Consider the following 22,372-nt stretch of genomic DNA (forward strand, 5'->3'; position numbering starts at 1 on the left):
CTCGGAGGTTCCAATGGAACATTTTGTCAGCCTGGTCAGGAAACACTTTGACCATGAAATCCGAGATGATAGTGCTGTCTTCAGACACTCGAGAATCCTTGAAATGGTGGACAGAAGTAGATTCCCTTCAGTGGGGTCGGTCATTACAGACCTGGGACTGGTTGATAGTAACTACCGACGCCAGTCTCAGGGGCTGGGGGGCAATAGTCCTGGATCTCAGGCTTCAGGGCCTGTGGACGGCAGAGGAATCAGCGTTACCAATCAACATCTTGGAGCTGAGAGCTGTCTGGAAAGTGATTTCCTTGGCGGGAGACAGGTTACAGAACCTCCCTTTGAGGATTCAGACCGACAATGCCACAGCTGTGGCGTATCTGAATCACCAGGGAGGTACACGCAGCAAATTGGCCATGTGGGAGGTGTCCAGAATCTTCCTATGGGCGGAACAGAATGTTCCAGCTGTATCGGCTATATTCATTCCAGGAATAGAGAATATAGAAGCCGACTTCCTGAGCAGGGAGGAGCTCAAGGAAGGGCGATGGAGCTTACACCCTCAGGTGTTTCACCAAATCACTTCGATGTGGGGAACTCCGGATGTGGACCTGATGGCATCCAGGGTCAACCGTCAAGTGCCCAGGTTCTATGCCAGAACAAGGGATCCACTAGCGGAGGCAGTGGATGCCATGACTATTCACTGGCAGGGAGATCTCCTTTATGCATTCCCACCAGTACCAATGTTACCGAGACTTCTGAAGAAAATACAGGGGCAGAAGGTTCCAGTGATCTTAGTGGCCCCAGATTGGCCAAGGAGGTCCTGGTACTCGAGGCTTCAGAGGTTGTCTGTGGACTCATGGCGTCTACCTCTGAGACCAGACCTTCTAAGACAAGGCCCATTCAATCACCTGGATTCAGATCGATTGATTTTGACGGCCTGGCTATTGAAACCACCATTTTGAAAAGAAAAGGGTTTTCTGAGGCAGTAGTACAGACGATGATAAAAGCCAGGAAAGCTGTATCTTCGGCAAATTATTATAGAGTCTGGAAGACTTACATTCGATGGGGTGAGAGAAGAAAAGCTCATACATCGCATTTTAAGCTATCAAGAATGATGGAATTCTTACAAGATGGTTTTTCATCGGGTCTAAGCCTTCAGTCACTGAAGGTGCAGATTTCGGCCTTGTCCATCTATTTCCAGAAAAAGATAGCCATTTTGCCGGAAATTCAAACCTTTTTACAAGGAGTATCCAGGTTGAAACCTCCATACAAGCAACCAGTAGCACCTTGGGATCTATCACTGGTTTTGGAATGCCTTCAAAAGGCACCATTTGAACCTTTAAGGTCGGCTGACTTTAAGTTTCTCACGTGGAAGCTAGTGTTTCAGAATTGGGAGCTTTGTCATGTAAATCTCCCTTCTTCATTTTTCATGATGACAGGGCTGTTTTAAGAACAGTGCCTCAGTTTTTACCGAAGGTGGTATCTACCTTCCATTTAAATCAGGAGATAGTTCTACCTGTGTTTCAACCCCCAGAGGGTTCTAAGAAAAGGGACAAGTTGAGAACTTTGGATGTTGTGCGTGCCTTACGCATATATGTGGACAGAGTGAAGAGTGTCAGGAAGACTGACACATTGTTGGTATTGTATGACGTACACAAAATTGGTTGGCCTGCATCTAAGCAGACTATTGCTAGGTGGTTGCGGTCTGTGATAGCCTTTGCATACACCAAAGTGGGTAGACCAGTACCGGCCAAAATAAATGCGCATACCACCAGGTCAGTTGCCACCTCTTGGGCGGTTCGACATGGGGCCACAGCTGAGCAGGTTTGCAGAGCTGCCACTTGGTCATCTGTTCACACATTTGCCAAATTCTATAGATTCCATGAGTTCGCGTCGGAGGACGCATCATTCGGGCGAGCAGTGCTGAGAGCTGCAGACCTGAGCGTACCCTCCCAAAGGACCGGCTCTGGAACGTCCCAGTGTTGAGCTGTGTCACCAGGACCATTGAAAGAGAAAAAGGGATTTTTGTAAGAACTTACCGTTCGAATCCCTTTCTCTGATATGGTCCTGGTGACACAGCGATCCCTCCCTTACGCTCAGTAAGTATGCCAGAAGTTTCATGATGTTCATGTTAAAATGGTTAAAAGTTAACAGTTTCTGTTATAAAATGTGCATATAATATGTGCAGGCGTTTGTACTGAGTTAATGTATTCCAGTGGCTTTGAAAGATTGAACTGAAGAGTCCAGGGATGCAGTAGGGGAGGAGCCTACCCTCTAAAACTTTAGGATAGGTGCCTGGCTCCTTCGGACCCTCCTACATCCCAGTGTTGAGCTGTGTCACCAGGACCATATCAGAGAAAGGGATTCGAACGGTAAGTTCTTACAAAAATCCCTTTTTCTTACTTATGCAGAACTATGCCGTAAGAAAATTATACAGCCCATCCCAATGTTTCGGTGTTTTATTTCTCTGTGTAATAAACACCTCGTATAAACCACATATTTATTTCTTGCTTGATTTGTGGATGTTGAAAACTAATAAAAATTTGTATTTCTTGTTTAGAGTTGGTTGGAATTGGGGAACAAGCAGAGAGCAACTGCTGCTACAGGAATGAATGATAAAAGTTCTAGGTCTCACTCTGTTTTTACGCTCATTATGACCCAGACTAAGGTAACCAAAACTCTGTTTTTATGTGTAAAGTAGCTTCAGTTGGTTTTCTTAAATATGTTACTTAGTTCATCTGGTCTGTGCTTACCATCAAAGCCTCGTATTGTATGTTTTAGAGCTGCATCAGTAATGCAGACTTGATCTAAAATGTGAAATACAGAACATCTTTGCTTTCCGTAGATAAATTATGGCCCGCTAACCATTTACTGAAGTATTGCTGATTCTCCTTGTGATGTGCTTACTGTATTGCTTGCCTTGCTAAGTGACAAAAGGAAGTTAGTGTTTTGGTACATGCTTCATTACAATGGCATTGTGCATCTAGGGCAGTGACCTTCAGAGGCTAAGTAGGCAGAAAGTAATAGTTGTATTGTTATAGGACTGATGAATTAAAAACACAACTATTATTCTTTATATTGGGAAATTACGTGTTGCACTCTTTTTGCAGACAGAGATTGTGGATGGGGAAGAGCATGACCACAGGATTACAAGCCGGATCAATCTTGTTGACCTGGCAGGCAGTGAGAGATGCACATCAGCAAAGACCAGTGGAGAACGTCTCAAGGTTAGAAGCACCTGACCTTGATATTGTTGGATATGTGACAAATGCATAATGTTCTGTATCTTCTTTACCTCCTAAGTATTCATGTAGTACTATGTATTTTTCTTCTAGCTGTGTAGCAGGGTATAGAGTGTTGTCTTGCCCCTAAGCACTAGTAAAAGAAAAGACATATCTAAAGGGCACCGTATCTTCTACCTATGCTGAGGATAATATGGCATATTTCTTATATATTCTTGGTCTCATCTGGAGCTTAGAATGGAGCCACTGTCACTGGCCTCTGCAATGTTTCAAGTGGACTCTTGGACACTTAGTTTGGGGAGGGGTCATTTATCACTGTGGGACCTTTGCATTGCTGTTGCTCCAGGTAATTCCAGTGGCCTGGTCAGGTAGGATGATTGGCAGACACATTGTTCTTCCCTAGTATCACAAGAGTAAGAGGTTCAAAATCCCGACTCGCTGTTCCTGGTAATTTTTCAGTCTGAATCAATGATTTCCATCATTCTAGATTTCACATATTTTATTTATTTTTTTATTTTTTAGGAAAACAATGTCTTCTTGCTGCCTATGGCTTTGCTAATAGAGTTTCTGAGATGAGTGACTATGCCCAGAGGGTTTGATTTATAGCTTGGTGTATGTTTATCACACTTTCCAAGCTGACTAGATTTTACAACTACCTCTGCTGTTCCATATGCATCGTTCTCTTTACGATTTTGTCTGACCCATGGATATTCATTTCATCACTTGTGGATACCAGACATCCTTTTTGGAGCTTTAACCAAGCTGTTTCTTCCTTTCTGTGTTTTCCACCGACTTGGAACAATATTTACAGGGTCCATTTGCTCCTTTAAGTTCTCCAGTTCTTCTGCTTTCATGGATTCCAAATGAACAGGATTTTTAGGACAAATGTTTTCTTTATGCCCTATTGAGTTTATTCTACTCTATCTATTGAATATGTGGGCACTGAACAAATCCCTTCTCTGGGGATAATTCAAAATAGCCATGAGGAAAAGGGACATTATTATCTGTGGAAATGGATGACTGCACATGTTCTCATATCCTCCATATGGTAGTAATAGGAGAGCTTTACCCTCCACAGACAGCTACCAAGCACTCCGCTTTGACATATCATCAGCTCCGTGGGTATTCAATGAAGGCATGGGATCCATGGCAACACTGATGGATAGTGAGGGCATGATAAAATACTGTTTAGATGCCATCCTGGTGGATTTTCTGTATCTCCTGTTTACTATACAGCACCTAGAGTCACATGACTAGTTTATAAATTAGCCAAAAAAATTCAGGGGTAGATGTACAAAGCAGTGATAAGGGAGAAGTGATAAAGTGCCTGGTACTTTATCACTGGCCAATCGGCTCCTGACTGTTAAGTTACAGGCTGGGTTTTAAAAGGGACAGTTAAGAGCTGATTGCCTGATTGACTGGTGATAAAGTAGCAGGCACTTTATCACTTCTCTTCCCTTATCACTGCTACATACATCTACCCCTGAGTCAAGGCAGAAACTGTCACATAAGTGTTCCCACCCACAGAGCAAGGTACCAGGAGCTGGTTTCTGACAAACATGAACTTCATCATATATTGCATGACTGACTATGGTCTTGACTTCTAAAACTGGTAAATGGATTTGCTAGACATATTTTATTCATTTTTTTAGGAACACATTGTATTGGTTTTTTTTCAGGGTAAGATCAATTACAAAGACTTGTCAAATATCACAAATATAAAAAAATGTTTAAATCATACATAGACATATCAATGCAAAACTATAATCAACAGCATCATATGATTTGACTTAAGGGGGGATAGCGAAAACCTAAGAGGAAGGAGATAGAGGAAATCACTAGTAATTGAATAACTTAAACATATGAATTTACCAAGGTAGGAATTATAAAATGAAGTTAAAAAAACAAAAATTTGTATTTAATGTCAACAAACTCTTGAACAACTGGAGAGGATTCAGAGAAACCAAGTATGCAACTTAAGTCTAAAATTTGTATAATTTTTTTCTCACGATCTGACTGGGAAGGAGACCATCTACTAGTTACAATTTCCACAGAGATAAGCCAATGGATCGGGGATTAGGCACATGGAAAACATAATTTGATGTAATGGACCACTTAATGCCTGAAATTCACACATTCCCAAATACAATGGATAAATGAGAGATTAAGCCCTATGAATCATCTGAACATGGACTTCCTGTAAATAGATGGATTGATAATGTTTGAGAGCTGGGTCATACTGAGGCAATAGGTCAGACTCTACTGGGCATCTTTTTATGTGCTATAGTTTAAATGGTGGTTGGTTCCCTATTAGCATGCAGCACTTCTCAGTTCTGGTGTTTCAGGTGGTCGTGGTAGACATCTATTTACTGTTCTGTTGATGTTCTTTGTGTATCCCTATGGTATCTGGCCTCCTGATAAACCATCCTACTTATCAATAAATGTATACAGGATCATTTTTCGGGTCCTGGTATCCTTAAACAAAAACATTTACTGAATGTCCTATAGGTTGCTCATTTTGAGCCCCCCAATTGCTTTTTCTCGATTTCCTCATCTGGAAGGTTGTCTGGCTTTTAGCTATTGTTTAAGCTGGTTGGCTACCCTTTCTTAAAGATCACATTTTCTTTTTTGAAAACAAGTTGGTCACTTGTCTGGAGCATTAGTTGGCGTTGTATTTTGTTCTCCTTTTGGTTCACTAAGAAAGCAGCCCTTCCCTCCGAAGGTGCAAGAAAGCAGCCCTTCCCTCCGAAGGTGCAAGAAAGCAGCCCTTCCCTCCGACGGTGCAAGAAAGCAGCCCTTCCCTCCGACGGTGCAAGAAAGCAGCCCTTCCCACCGACGGTGCAAGAAAGCAGCCCTTCCCTCCGACGGTGCAAGAAAGCAGCCCTTCCCTCCGACGGTGCAAGAAAGCAGCCCTTCCCTCCGACGGTGCAAGAAAGCAGCCCTTCCCTCCGACGGTGCAAGAAAGCAGCCCTTCCCTCCGACGGTGCAAGAAAGCAGCCCTTCCCTCCGACGGTGCAAGAAAGCAGCCCTTCCCTTCCGACGGTGCAAGAAAGCAGCCCTTCCCTCCGACGGTGCAAGAAAGCAGCCCTTAACCCCTCAGTTGTGATGATGTTGTTGTCTTTGTATCTAGCTAGTAGGGATGAGTAGTTTCCAGTTCTTACACAGTGCCCTTCCATCTAGGGGAGAAACGTAACAGTGCCCTTCCATCTAGGGGAGAAACGTAACCGTGTCTCCCTGCAGCCACATAGAATTTTATTATTTAGGATTCTTAGATTTCCATGCAAACCTAAAACCTGCTTCTTTTTAATGTACACAGGAAGGCGTCAGTATCAACAAATCCCTGCTTACCCTAGGCAAAGTGATTTCTGCTCTGTCTGATAACTCACAGGCACGGAAGAAGGTTTTTATTCCATACCGGGAATCTATCCTCACATGGTAAGCTTAAGATGCTGGGCAAACAGTAGTACAACTGCTCTTTAACCTACACTCTAACCCTTTCCATGAAGTCACTTTATTCACTTCTAAACAAAGCAAATTTGTCATGAACAATAAGGAGCATAAAGTTCATGGTTCTATCAGCGGTAACATCTTATTCTTCTATCATAACATAAGAATACACTGGTTTGGCTTCTAAAACAGTGAGGGTTTCATCGAATGAAACTGTGAAAGGTCAGACAACTCTAATTGCAATCTGGGTGATTTAACTTTGGGGCAGATGTATGAAGCCTGGAGAAGAGATAAAGTGGTTGGAGATAATGCACCAGCCAATCAACTTCCAACTGTCATTTTCGAACACAGTTCATTGGCTGATGCTTTATCTCCTTTCACTTTATCTCTTCTCCAGGCTTAATACATCTGCGCCGTTTTATGCAATCATGGGATTTCTGTTATATGACATAAGGACATAGGACATAAGGGCAATTCCATTAGGATTGATGCCCTATGAGTAAGTGCGGCTATAGGGCTGCAAACAAAAAATGTAATTCCAAGCCATGTGGGGGGCGAGTTCCGATGCTGTTACAGCAACTTGCCCCCTTAGCATTCTGGGGCCAGTTAATTGATTTCCCTTTCAAAGACCCCTCAATAACATCCTGATGCTTTTCTTATTTCCATTAGTACTGACGTTAGTAATGTAACGCTGGCCATACACCTAAAGATTTATTTTCCAATCTGGCTGGTTGGAACAAAAATCTGGTAAAAAGCTTATGGTAACCAATCACTGTTCACCATTTGCTTCAATATGCTGGAAAACTGACAAAAACGGTCATTCAGATTTTTGTTCCAACCAGCCAGATTGGACAATAAATCTTTAGGTGTATGGCCAGCTTTTAGTATAGCTCAATAAAATTGATATTCTTATGTGCTTAAATAGTCCCCAAAACAATGTTTCTTATCTTAGAATCCTACACAAATTTAGAATTTTGTTTTGTAAAACCCCCATAATCGCTTTCAACTCCAAACTTCCTCCACCAAATAGTCTATCTACATTTCTGCAGTAATGTGTCTAATTTTATGGTTTTCTTTGCTGTATTATTGGGTACTTATGTATTATCTGGGCTCCCATGTTAAATGCACCCCATTTTTTCATACCCCTACTATCCAACTACGCATGGAGTTGATTTTATATAGTGTGGCGAGCGCAGCAAGCCCGAAGCGTGGCGAGGGGACGCAGTCTCATAAGAAAATCGGGAGCCCAGATATTACATAAGTACCTATTATTGTTTTACTTTTTTTTATTGTGGTTCTAAAAAAGGTTGCTAAAAGAAAGTCTGGGAGGCAACTCTAAAACTGCAATGATTGCTACAATCAGCCCTGCTGTCGGTAACATTGAGGAGACTCTCAGCACATTGAGATATGCCAAACAGGCTCGTCTCATCATAAACATCGCCAAGGTGAACGAAGACATGAATGCAAAACTGATCAGAGGTGAGTGCCAGGTGTTATAAATCAGCAAACTTAGATCATCATCTTGTATTTGAGATGGTTCCATCACATAAATTAAAGCTCTGCCACTTGTTTTCCTTAGTATGTGTGATAGACAAGCAGATTACACAGCAGCAGAAATGAAATGCACGGTCCGCTTACCAAAAAGCTAACCGCCCAAAGTAATTAAACTTACCAAGTTGCTTTTGGCCCTTTTACAACTAATCTTCAGTAGCCCCTCTAGCATAATACTAGCTGCAGGAGAACGCATCACTAGGCATTCTGAAATATTCATTGTTTTCCAAAGATTGTTGGTTGAATCTTCTACAGTGGTGATTATGTGCTTATATGGCTATGTTGAATCCTATGTTTCTGGACTCCTTTGTTTCCTACAATTTGACCGTACAGTTATTTTGCTTCTCTTGTCAAACTAGCAAAATAGCGATGACTTTATGGCATTATTAGATGTGTCTCCTTGAAACTTCAACACGGTCCATAGAATTTATATTTGGTTGTAAATTCTCTTTCATATTAAAAATTCTGTTTCATATTAAATTCCCAAGGCAGTAAAACTGTGTGTGTGTATGCAGATGTTTTAGATTGCTATAGAGATGGACACAGATTAATATAAACATAATATTATACAATTAACATTCATTTTTATAGATCTATATTCTATATAAATTATATTAATTTTTGTTAAGGCCCATACACACTAGCAGATATGAAAGACAAAAGAGATTGGTGAACAATTTCCCTTGATCTGATCATGAAATATATTGTGCATACACACTGAAAGATTTTATGAAATACCTGAAAGATATTGGCTAAAATTGAGGGTGTGAGGTGATGGTGGGCAAGAGTGGGTGTAGTGACGGAGGGTGAAAGTGGGTGAGGGGAGGGGGGGGGGCGGGGGGAGGTGACTGTGGCTGTTGAGAGGGTGTAGGATGAGGTGATGGGGGGTGGAAGCGGGTGTGGTGATGGGGTGTGTGGTGACTGCGGGTGAGGTGATGGTGGGTGAGAGGGGCGGAGGTGATAAGGGGGATAGGTGAAAGCGGATAAGAGGGGGGAGGTGAGAGTATAAGGTGATGGGGGTACAAGAGGGGGTGAGGTGGCAGTGCAATAAGGGATGAGGAGAGGCTAGGGAGAGGAGGCTTCCTGTGGCTGGTTCTCTTGCTCCCTGGTGCTCTTGCGAGTCTACACCGCCAAGCGGCGGATACTGCTGTAGGTGTCCCTCTCTCCGGCTCATCTGCAGGTCTCCACCGTGCTGGCAGCTGCTGCAATTGTGCTCTCCCCGTCCGCCGCTAAAGTTGCTCTCTCCCCGATGCTGCTACAGGTTCTCATGAGCAATATTGTCCGGATTGAGCTGCAGGTCCGGAAGATAACGACGCTCATTAATGATGTGCGGGGGAGCGGTTTGTTAACGAGATTAAGAACAAACGCCAGAAGACACTGGCATCAATATTGTACAGAAGCCCCATTCTGAGCAATATTGAAGCCAATGTCTTCTAGTGTGTATGGGCCTACATGGATTGAGCAATGCATTTAAGCTTGAAGTCCAAAGTCAATTCATTGCACTGCAAATCCTACTCGATCACCCAGATTTTTGAATCCCTGGTAACTGCTATCAGATCAGAGTAAACTGTGTAAACTCATGTAAATTAAATGTGGCAGCTGTTTCCTTAGTGGTAATTCAGGAGCTGTGTTGGTGACTGTCTTATCTTGAAAGCCGTAAGTTTGTTGACAGGAGATATATAAATCAGGTAGCATATTTTCAGTTTGATTCTCATTTATCGTTATTTATGTATTAAGGTGAGTTCTGAGCTCTCTGTTTATTTAAGCAATGTGGTTACAGGTCACTGCACGGCAAGTTCAGGTGTGCACCTCTTTATTAGGAATTACAAGTGCAGTGGATTTCGGTACATGTTTCCTAGCACGGCGCCCATCGCATCGTATACCATAAGCCTTACAATGGTATGCGATGCGACGCGATGGCACCCGATGTTATACCATTTAAAATTGAAAATTGTATACCATTGTATATGGCATACAATGCGATGGTATACAATTTTAAATTGTATAAGCACCCTAATGGGTGCTTTCAATGTTAAATGGCCCCCTATAAGATTATTAATTGTATAAGCACCGTAATGAGTGCTTACAATGTTAAAAGCACCCCCACGACACCTCCACTATCAACACCAACCCGAAGCGTGGCGAGCGCAACGGTATGCATCCTCCGACCTTTTCATACCCCCACCATTAACGTCGGCGTGGAGATGATTTTAGATAGTGTGGCGAGCGGACGCGGAATACATGTGAAGTAATACACGTCCGCTCGCCACGCTTTGGGCTCGGTGGCTCGCTGCGCTCGCCACACTATATAAAATCAACTCCACGCCGACGTGGATAGTGGGGGTATGAAAAGGTCGGATGAAGCGTACCACCGCCGCCCCTTGCGGGCTCGCAATGCTTCGGGTTGGCGTTGATAGGGGCGTGGGGGTGCATTTAACATTGTAAGCACCTATTAAGGTGCTTATACAATTAAAAATCGTATAGGGGACCATTTAACATTGAAAAAAACCATTAGGGTGCTTATACAATTTAAAATCGCATTGCATTGTATGCCATTGAATGCCATATACAATGGTATAAATTTTTAATTGAATACAATGCCATACGACTGAATATCGTGGGCACCGTGCTAGGAAACCAGTACCTGGATTTCTATATAAATGTGTGTGTTTGTGTGTATATGTACGTACGTGTATATATGTGTTTGTAAAAAAAATAAAAAAAAAATATATATATAATTACATGGCACTCTAGATATGAGGCTTAACCAAGAATTTGTTTATATGCATAGGGCAGTGTTCCAGCTGTTTTCAGCATGTTAGATTTTTTTGCACTCATGAGTGACCATTTTCCGTAAATCTAAATGTATAAACAATTTCTTTGGTTGTCTTTATGTTTAGACCTAAAATCTGAGATTGAGAAATTAAAAGCGTCCCAGCTATCTGCGAAGAATAGAGATTCTTCCAAGTATCGTCATTGTCAGCAGGAGATTACATCGCTAAAGATGAAACTTAGCCAGCAAGAGAAGGAGATGTCTGAGTTGCACAGGTGAGTGGAGCTTGAAGCCAATGGGCATGATGCGAACATCTGACCTGAACTCTGTATCTGTTCCGATATCCAGTATGTAGACCGTATGCACACTATTATCTTATTTATTTACTGTCCTTGATCTGCATTAAATTAATCTATAGAAATGCAAATCCTAGAAGTAGCTGTATTAATGAACTTAGAATCACACTACTAGAATTTTCCAAGACTCCGTTGAATTGATGTTTAAAAAACCCCATTAACGTTAATGCTTCTAACTTTAAACACAAAGCTGTCCACCAGTCCCAATACATATCTTCCAGCTATATATTACACCAATGTCTGCAACTGTATTATATTTTGACTTTGGTTTGTATGAAGGGTCTGGAATGAGAAGCTCCATCAAGCTGAGCAGAGGAAGAAAGAGGAGACAAAGGAATTACAGGTGAGGTTTTCAGCTAAAAGATTGCTTGCCAAATACAATGGATTTATAAGGGGGTGCCCTGTGTTTCATGTATTTTTTTATTTTTATATTTTTTTATTTATGAGAAAGATTTAGTGGCTTCAAGATCATCATAGCTCTTTACAAAAGAATATAGTGGTTACAAGTAAGCTATCATTGGAATAAGTGTGTGTAAATTAGCATTACATAGCTATTTATGAGGGAGAACCAAATTCATGGAGATATTTGACTGCACACCCCAAAAACATGGCTCATTTTCCTCCACAACTCTGTCTCTAAGGTGCTGTGTTTTCAACCATTCCTAGCAGTTTGTGGACACCACAGAGAAGTGAATTACCCCCTATTGATTTTCTTTCTCCTCCTCTTCAAATAAGTATGTTTGGATGCATGGCTGACGTTTTTGTCACTGTTGACCTTGTGCAAGTCGATCTATTGGTGTCGATATATTGACTGTCAACTTAGGCATTGTCTGTGAGCTGATCCACACCCTGGGATAGTGATGTAGAGACCTCGCTGGACTGTGAGGTATAGTCTCAGATCCACTATAGTACTGCTTCAGCATCCATCAGAGTTGCAAGTAAAGAAACCTTGTATATGCTTTACACTGCTATGTTATCGAATTAAAATTCATCCCATATACCCCCCACACTTCTGACCTCCTGTGATCAATGGGGTGCATATTTCCACATTTGGTGGGAGTGTCCTACCATCAGTTTATTAGAAAGAAGTTCTGTCTCCCAATATGAGTGTTGTCCATGTTTATCTCCCAACTCGCCATTATACAATCCTATCCCAGAGGTTCCTACGGCCTTATATAAATTGATTTTATCAGTTCTATTTGCAACAGAGCCAAGTCACAACTAGCTAAGGACTGGAAGATACCCTCGCCACCTGCGCTGGTGGTGGTTATTATAAATGGGCTTGATTCAGCTGTGGTTGGAGTAGCCATCACTGCTGCTTTCATAGAAGCAGCAGCAATAGCACAAATATGGTAATGTAGCATCGGAGTATTCCGACACTGTCGACTGGCTGCGTGACTCCATGGGGCCACACTAGCAAGCCAGTACAAGACCCATCAAGGGGCTAGGCAGTTGCTGTCCTCTAATGACAATCCTGGCCTGTACGTGCACAAGCTAGAATACATCTCTAGTTTTCTCCATGTATGGTACGCTTATTTCATATATGTCTAGTTTCAATAATATTTTGTTCATAATGTGCCTGTGCATCTTTACGGCCACTGCTATGCCAATTACATTAGCCGCTACTTAACCGCTATGTAAGGATTTTCGGAGAGGAAACTGTTACAAATCTGCTCTAGAGGCATTGGTCCTCGCCACCCTCCTGTGTCCTCTTAACCATCTATTACCTTTAGTAAAGTTGTGACGAGTGCAACGAGCTTGCGAGGCGACGATGATGCTTAGCAGCGCTAAGTAAGTTCCGTAGCGTAAGTAATGGCCGCAACGATGAGGAAGTACCTGTGCCTGTAACCAGAAAAAAAAAATATATATACAGGTCGAGTATCCCGTATCCGAATATCCGTTATCCGAATTATTCCGAAATACGGACATTCCAGAAAGTGGAAAAAAATTTTTTTTTTTGATAAAAACTCACTGGGGACATTTGTAACAGCATCACTGGGGGCATGATATGTAACTGGCACTATATATGTGCAAGACAATGATTGCTTGGCATTCAAATTCAGTGCTGAGATAGTACACACATTTTGTTTCACGTTTTGAAACCTTGTTTTTTGAACAAATAAAATATATTTGTGTGTATTTTATGTGGTAATAAAATATATTTGTGTGTATATTATGTGTTTATACAGCATAAATGCAAGATACTTCAAAATACATCATTGAAATATTAAAATATTCCGAAATACGGAATAATCCGTTATCCAAAATTCTCCTGGTCCCGAGCATTTTGGATACGGGATACTCAACCTGTATATATTTTTTTTTTGTTCAATTTCATGTTCTCCTACCTCATTTTAATTTTCCTGCTTTACCATGCTGGTTCGTTCTTCTTTTCTACTCTGGCACTTCATTCTACAACTGCTGCACTTATACGTTGGATACATTATTTAATACTCTATTCAATATTCTTGTTCGTGCACATTGCTCTTTCCACTGAAATGTGCCTCCCTTTTTAGCTGTGAATCACCAGCAGCTCCCGGCATGGCTGTTGGATCGCTCATACACACACGTTGCCCTGACAGATCTTTAGATATATTGGGCATCGGCTGTTTTGCACAGCCAACGTGATCTGTCTGTGAATGTTGCCGTTCAGATATATCGATGTACACACTGGCCGATGGTGCATTGATATATCAGCCATTCAGTTGAATGGCCAATATATTGGCCAGTGTCTACGAACCTTAAATAAGTGATCCAAATAAAGGTCCTGATTCTAGTTTGCTTGGTAAGCTTACCGAGCACCATTCAATGGTGCATAATATGCCATGCGCATGTGCAGAGCCCCAAACATCACAACGGGGCCGAATTCCCGTTCCGAGTCAATTAGAATTAGAGCCCAAATTCAATAAATGCCCCGGTACTGCAAGTGTCTTTTCACACTGCTCCTGGTGTTGATGGAAGAAACACATTGAGGTTCTTCTTGTTGGGCTGCTCCACTCATATTGCTCCTGTGATCCCAGATGTTCAGATAAGCTCTATATCTTTAAATTGGATATACAGTATATTTGTATCTGTGTTGGTTTGAACATGTCAGTTTCAAATGAAATAATTTCCTGAGATATAGCATGTACGGTCATTTCGATCTTTGTGATAATCACTGTGTCAATTTTGGATTTTCTGCTACTCAGAAAGCTGGGATCACATTTAAGATGGACAATCGTTTGCCTAATCTGGTAAACCTTAATGAAGATCCACAGCTGTCTGAGATGTTACTGTATATGATAAAGGAAGGGAAAACAACTGTGGGGAAATATCGAGTTGGCTCCTCCCATGACATCCAGCTGTCTGGAGCTCTTATAGCTGAAGACCACTGGTAAGTATGTGTAACAATAGTTTGTTTTACAGCAACTTTCCCTAGCATTAATTAGCTTATTGAACAATTTGCTCAACCACTCTTCCCCCTGTACCATCTGATCCAGCTACTCCTATAAATAACAATATTGGCCACTGGTACCGATATTGCATGTTCCTAGATTCTTGAGTTATATTGTTTGGATCTTATCTTATTATGTGTGTTCTTATTATTATGCTATTACTCTTATCTGTACTTGAACCTTGCTGTAACACTGAAATTTCTCCATTGTGAGACGAATAAAGGAATTCTATTCTATTCTATATGAACAATATCGGCCGCCGATCTAATTCAGTGATCTCACCGGGACCCGCTGAACATGCAGGTCAATTGGATATTTAGCCAAATTGACCTGCATGTTCAGAAGACCATCATCGTTAACCATATACGGGGGTATACAATCCGAGATTCCAACTGTCGGCAACGTCCTGACATTTGGAATCCCGGTTGTTTTTGTTAGATCCGACAGTACATCGACAGTCTGTATTCAATGTACAGACTGACGGAAAGTCTGCAAATTATCGGAAACAGATGCAGATTGTCGGAAATCGCCCGTGAATTCGACAATCCGCTGCCGTTTCTGACAAAACATCTGACATTTAAAAAGCAACTTTAGACTTTATGCCACTCACAATATGTTAGTATTTTCTCAGTCTCTGAGCTATGTATTATTTTGCTGTTCATTGATTTTTTTTTTTTTTTTTATATTCCCCACAATGTTTTTATTCCCTTGTTCTTCCATCCCTACTGTATGCTATGTAAGTATGCTGTACCTCCACTCTGCTAGCCGCAACCTACCTAGTGCTTCCCATATAGCGGCTTCAGATGATTTTTCTGTAGCGCTAAGTCCATGTACAGCTAGCCTCCTTTTACATTAAACAGTGATTATTGTTGCACCATACCAAACTTGTTAGCGCCAATCATCTTTTTTGCAACTTTAGCCATTAAACCTTGTTTGCAAAATGGAGCAAATAAGAAGCAGGAGTCTATATTCAATGTGTTTCTGACGCTGTATCTGCATACGGAATACTACATTACACTCTTTTTCCAGGAAAACACTGTAACATTGCTTTTATTATACTGAGGCAATCACACACTGATTATAAACCTACCATTTTAATCACCAGAAGCTGCCTGCTTGTCCTATTCACTCTAATTTTGCTATTTAATGGAACAATTTGCGAACAAAGATGCCCAGCACTACAGAGTTACAGTAAGCTGACGCATTATGTATAACTTGACTTGTATCACTTGGAGGGTAGATGTATGTGGATACATCTGTGCTACATATAGATCTATTCATACAGGGTATTCACTATTGCACACATTTGTTTTCCCATATATGCCTCTGATCCTTGTATGGTATATCCCCTACAGCACAATCTTGTATGTTCAGGGATAGGGTGAAAAATGTCAAGGATTTGACTGTTATGTTTGTACACCATTCCTTTGCGATAGGACACTTCACCCATTTTGTGTCATCTCTTCTGGGCATGACCTATCCCACCCAGGGTAATCCTACGTAGTGCCTCACCTGGTACCTTTTTATGGGTGGAAAATTTCACCTGTTGTTACCAACCCTGCAATATGTTATTCAGTTTGATGTAATTCTAATGAGTTTGTACAATGTACCACGTGTTTGATGTATGTAAAGCTACTTTGAGACCTGCGGGTGAAAAGTGCTATAAATATTTATATAGTTGAATGTTTGAGACAAATCAGATGAGCACCTGTAGGTTGTTAAATATTCATTCTTAATCTCTCTACTTTGCAGCATCATCACAAACCTTGATAACACAGTGTGTATAACCCCTTCTGGAGATGCCAGGATTTACGTCAATGGAAACCAAATTTCATCTTCAACGGTTCTGCATCATGTAGGTGCTCATTAAATCTTATGGTACTTGTGGACAATCACGGCTCCCACGATGTGCATCGTATGGTAAAAAATTGCATGCGATTTTTACCAGAAATGCATCCAAATGCATTGAAATTTATATCAAACATGTTCAATGGCCCCCAAATGTCATTTTTCAGGCTGTACCACCCCCACTATCAACGCGAACCCGAAGCGTGGCGAGCGCAGCGAGCAATTTTAGAAAAAAAAAAAGCCTAAAAATGGCAAAAATCGTATCCAATCGCATGCCACTACATTTGGCATGCGATGGGAGCCGTGATAATCCACAAGTACCAATCTTATTTTAGTTTTGCAGTTTTCCATTCTGTCTACTTAATATTTACATAAACCTATTTTAGTTAGATACATCTATTAGCAGTTCTAACATAATATAATGCGTCTATCTACTAATGAGAGTTGTTGCTGTAATATATAGGGTGATCGTGTGATTCTGGGAGGAGATCATTACTTCAGGTTTAATCACCCTGTAGAGGTTCAGAGAATAAAGGCGCCAGCTAGAATTTCCAAGCTATCCGCAGAAGGGCCCAAGGATTTTGAATTTGCAAAGAATGAACTGCTCAAAGCCCAAAGGTCGAAGTAAGTAAACATTCCCCATTTTGGCCATGCACAGGGTCACCCTGGCCAAAACTGAGTTGCTATTGAGTTGTTCTGGCTTTATGCAGTCAAGGACTGAATAGCCTTCTTTGTGCAATAGATTGGAAGAAGAGATTGAAGAAGCACGTTTAAGAGCAAAGGAGGAAATGATGCAAGGAATCCAGATTGCACAGGAGATGGCTCAACATGAGCTCACCTCCCAGAGGTCTGCCTATGAGGATAAGATTAAAGCTTTAGAAGTGGAGCTGGTGAGTTTTTGTTTGGTTTCATGTTAAGCCTGGTTATTTGCTGGTTGATTACGTTTAGAAATATATATAATAATCGTTAATGGCTAGTAAGGTGCCTGAGTTACTGCTGCTTAGTACTAGATTGTTGGGTTGATGTAGAACAAGGGGTGTGTAGGTTGTATGTCTGTATAGTTTTCTTTTCAGGGCAATGTTTTCCTAATGTAGTTCAAAAATAATATTATTATGCTCTGAATGAAGTTGTGTTAAGTGCATTTGTATGCCTGTGCTAGGGACAGCAGATTCAGGATTGTGATAGACAATAGACTAGGCCTAAACAAAGGTGTCTCCCAAAGTAGCTCCAAGGATACAGATTTTCCAGTGCACTAGATTTCCAATTAATCTAGTGCACTGGTACAGTAGACTCCCAATTTCACCACAAGAAGATCCGTCTGAAAAGCCAACATGCTGCTTCAACGCATTTCCCAAGGGTGAAGCTTGCTTCAGTGGTAAAGTGACCATCGGTGCATGCATAGTAATGTCACATTATGTTACTCCATTATCTAAACAGAAACAGGAGAGTCTGAGGAAACAGCAGGAGGAGATGAGCAGTCAGAGAGCAGCTAGTAAGATCCAGGAGTTAGAGGAGGTGAAGATGCATCTTCAGCAGGAGGTTCATATCAACAAAAAGCGCCTGGAAATGGAGACTCTTGCAACCAAACAAGTGAGTAATATAACTGACAGAAAAGGATAAGGTTCTTGACAGACTAATCTCTTTCACTGGGAGTGGAAGTCAAAGTTTTTATGATGTTCAGCTCTCCCAGTAAATGATCAGGAAGGGGGTTAAATAAATGAAAAGTCTCTCTCTATCCTATCTATCTATCTAAGTGTGTGTGAAAGATTATTTTCCTTTTCAGTCTCTAAACACACTTCGACATAGACATTTTGTGAGATTAGAAATTTTACTTGTGTGAGACCTCTGAATGTTCTAGATCAGTGGTAGCCATCTCCAGTCCTCGAGAGCTACCAACAGTGCACATTTACCAGACAACCTAGCTGGTGCACTCATTACTCACTTAAAAGATCCACATGTGGAGGTAATTACTTCACTTGTGATTCTGTGAGGAGATCTGGAAAACATTAACTGTTGGTAGCTCTCCAGGACTGGAGTTGGCTACCCCTGCTCTAGAGTGTGAGACCTCTGAATGCTCTAGTGTAATTTACAGATGTTCTTTAATTATTTAAATAATCCAATATCTTCTAATTTATTTAATGAGGGAATGGTTCAAACATATTTAATGTCCATTATAAAATATGGCTACAGAGGAAAAATCGGATATACATTTCCTCCTACTTCCTAAGCACAAATACAATCCTTTTATTTGAGCCTGACCTTGATGAAGATTACAAGAATAAAATGTTTTCTAAAGGCACAGCCACTTCCTGTCTCTCTGGCCAGGCTCTAGAAGACCACAAGATTAGGCATGCCAAGATTCTGCAAGCTCTAGAAGACGAGAAGCAAAAAATTGCTAAAGAAGTGGAGACTCTTCAGAAAGAGAAGAATAACAGTGGCAGGAATGCATCTGGTGAGTACTTAAAAGCAAACCTATGATATGTGGAAGTACCATGCTGTACTCTTCTCTCAATGGCCCTTATTCTGATCGGATCGGTACGGCCCGCGTGCGGCCGTACCGCCGATGTTTTTACTCTGCACATGCGCAGAGGTGAATCTGCGCATGTGCAGCCCCCTTCGCCGCAGACGTATTTCGTCCGCCGCAAAGGGGGCGTATAGGGGCGTGAGGGGCATCATGCCCTCATTTCCCTATGTGTACGCCCCGCGTTTCATGGGCGTTCCCATGCAAACGCGGGGCGTACGCATGCAAATGAGGGCATGACGCAACTCATGGGGGCGGAAAGCTGACGTCGCCGGATGTCAGCTTTCAGCCCCCATACAAGCTACCACACGGACAATTGTCCGTGTGGTCTCAGCTTGCGGGAGCTGCCGCGGCGTGCGGACCTGCCTTCGATGGTCGACGACCATCGAATGCAGGGGGCAGCTCCCACCATGGTGGAGGCGTAGCCTCCACCATTTTTATGCGGATCGCCAGCCGTCCGTGTACGGACGGCCGTGGCGATCCGTAGGGTGGGCGGGGATTCGTCTGGTGCGGTCGGAGCCGCATATGCGGCTCGACCGCACCAACCAGAATAAGGGCCAATGTGTAGAGTCAAGAAGGGAATTAGAACTGAGCGGGCACTTTTTTGTGGATGGGTCTCGCAATTTTAGCAGATTGTAAGCAACTACGAGTAGCAACTCCACTTGTAGCAGATTGGCCATAAGTAAGATTAGTGAGGTCATATCATGGGCATATATTCAGAGGTGCAGGCTGAGTTCACATAGATCTTTTGCACACGTATAAGATATGTGTAAATGCGTGCTGGTAATGATGCCTGATGAGTTAAGTTACCCGCCCTTGCTGGTCTAATCTCTATCAGAGTAAAGTGGTCAGTGTGTGTGTGTGTGTGTGTGTGTGTGTTTTATTAATTACTATAGGATTTATGGTTGCCAAATCCATATTTGACTAAAAATAATATATTACATTTGCTAAGGTCACATAATCAGTCAGCAAATTGACTGTGAAAAACTGCTGGTAGTAAAAGCGGTAATCAACAAGATCTGCACATGTTCATTCTATGAGGCTTAAAGTCCAGTCAGTGGTGTGTGTGCACCAATACATTTGTCATGTTAATGGGGCTTCCTCACAACATGTGGGAGTTATGCTAGTATAAGGAAATCTGTTGGACCCAACCCACCACTGACCAGGCATTCATCCTCCTAGAGCAGTGTTTTTCAACCACTGTGCCGTGGAACACTAGTGTGCCTTGAGCCGTTCTCAAGTGTGCCGCCAGATCTAGAGATGCCCAAACCAGTTTACAGCCACCACCAGTTCAACTCTCATTTACTGGTCTCTTCTTTTCCTGTAAAGAGCCAATGTATTTTATTTTTGTTACCTGTGGGGAACAGTGTGACTGTTTTTTATATGGGGGCAATAGGTTTGTGTTTTTTATGTTTTCCTGTGGGGTTCAATGTGTTTTGCCCTGTGGGGATCTCATGGTGTGCCTTGGCAATTTTAAAATCTTGTTTAGTGTGCTGCAAGGTAAAAAAGGTTGGAAATCACTGTCCTAGAGGCACATTAGTGTAATAAATATTTTAAGGAGCAGTTTGAAGTAGTATTGAAGGGGATGCTGGTGCCGGAATCCGGAGTATATTTATAAATAGTGTGTAATTGCCTAATCTATTAAACAAAATAAGAATTGTGTCCACTAAGACAAAGGAATTGGTAATATTGGTAAGTATATACAGTACTAACTAATACTTTCCATTTACTCTTCTAGTTAATCCAACATGGAACTCGTTGAAACTCTCTGTGATGATTCAAGAAGCAAATACCATCAGCGCTAAGCTGCGGAAACACACTGTATTCAGTAGGTACGTGTAATGTGTTAACCATTGGCGATCTAGCACTCACTGCTACAGAATTGCAGCAAGTCAAACACCTCACACAATTGATGTCGGATCCATTTGGAAATTCTTTTGAGGGAATGGATTTGACATGAACCCCTTCTGACCTATTCTAGTCGAAAACTGTCCTCTTCTCGGCAAGACAGCAGTTTCAAGATCAATTGAATATATGCCTAAGACTATTGATGATCTTTGAGGCTTGTCCAAATATATTTACAGTAAAATAAATATATCTAATAAACCAAAAGAAAAGGAATGGAAATCAATTTCCAACTGTATTATAAGTAGAAACTGAAGATTGCTATCAGTGAAAGCATGTGAGATGCTAATTTTGTGGTTATATTTGCATGTATCAGCTATCATAATGTAACATGGCAAATATTCATTTTTTTATTTGAGCTGCTGAGAGAATATCCCAAGAATTTTGGCCAAAGTTTTTGGGATTTAGAGATTTTTATTTTGCCATTTGTGACAGTCTAAAAAGCAATTCCTACAATAATCCATGCCAGATAAATTCATTAGATGAAGGGACTGCGAATACTCGGCTGGCCCCAGTGCCACTGCTGTGCACTTTAATGTCATTGACTCTGCATCCACAACAGGGTGGAATCTCAGACGATGCTTTGAATGTAAGCCAATACTCTAGTCATGTAGTAAAAGTTCTAGGTAATATTAATCAGGTATTTAATATATTTTTCAAACAATTCACACTAAACATCTTATTTTCAGACACGATGTGACAGATAAAGAAAATATACCTGGAAATGGCCTAGAAATACAGGTCAAAAATATCAAGCTGGGCATCGTAACTTTCTGGAGCATGAAGGAATTTGAATATAAACTTGCTGCCATGAAGGAACTGTATGAGGTAACTGCCAATATAGAGACCATAGATTTTAGGGTGTTATGGTAGGGATGCCAATCCAGGGGCATTTTTTCAATCCCGGAATTCGGGATTGAAAAATGCCAAATCCTGAGATTCCCGGGATTGGCTTCCCTAATACAAAAACCCGCCCCGCTTATTTACTTACAGGTGCGGTCGGCCGGGTGGGTTGGCGGGCGGTCAAATGGAGCTGGGCGGGTGGGCTCTTGGAGGTGGGAGGGCAGTGCATTGAACTTTAGTGCGCCCATGACGGGGCGGCTGTGTGGCCTGCGCAGCGTGAACTCTGATGTCATCATGGTACGCAGAGCTGCACTGCCGGGGATGGGCGAAGCCGGGCAGCGTCTGAGCCTGCATGCGCAGTCTAATCCCGAAATCCAAGGATTGGAAATCCCTGTGTTTTAGGGGCCAGATCCCTCCGATCCCGATCTCTGGATTTGCCACCCTAATTATGGGTATAGACC

At 41.8% G+C, this 22,372-nt stretch overlaps 1 protein-coding gene across 1 annotated transcript in view; it reads left to right on the plus strand.

Moving 5' to 3' along the window:
- Nucleotides 1–22,372, plus strand: part of KIF14 (kinesin family member 14) — a 76,458-nt gene that overhangs the window by 25,900 nt on the left and 28,186 nt on the right. Inside the window, exons 8-21 of the mRNA XM_083156857.1 lie at nt 2,552–2,659; nt 3,102–3,218; nt 6,550–6,668; nt 7,987–8,159; nt 11,132–11,279; nt 11,640–11,703; nt 14,549–14,733; nt 16,547–16,649; nt 17,106–17,266; nt 17,385–17,532; nt 18,080–18,232; nt 18,968–19,094; nt 20,902–20,995; nt 21,758–21,896. Of these exons, the coding sequence (XP_083012983.1) occupies nt 2,552–2,659; nt 3,102–3,218; nt 6,550–6,668; nt 7,987–8,159; nt 11,132–11,279; nt 11,640–11,703; nt 14,549–14,733; nt 16,547–16,649; nt 17,106–17,266; nt 17,385–17,532; nt 18,080–18,232; nt 18,968–19,094; nt 20,902–20,995; nt 21,758–21,896 (1,839 nt within the window). The remainder of the gene's footprint in view (nt 1–2,551; nt 2,660–3,101; nt 3,219–6,549; nt 6,669–7,986; nt 8,160–11,131; nt 11,280–11,639; nt 11,704–14,548; nt 14,734–16,546; nt 16,650–17,105; nt 17,267–17,384; nt 17,533–18,079; nt 18,233–18,967; nt 19,095–20,901; nt 20,996–21,757; nt 21,897–22,372) is intronic.

This window comes from Crinia signifera, chromosome 8 (genome assembly GCF_055691185.1).
Source record: "Crinia signifera chromosome 8, ASM5569118v1, whole genome shotgun sequence".
Taxonomy (NCBI): domain Eukaryota; kingdom Metazoa; phylum Chordata; class Amphibia; order Anura; family Myobatrachidae; genus Crinia; species Crinia signifera.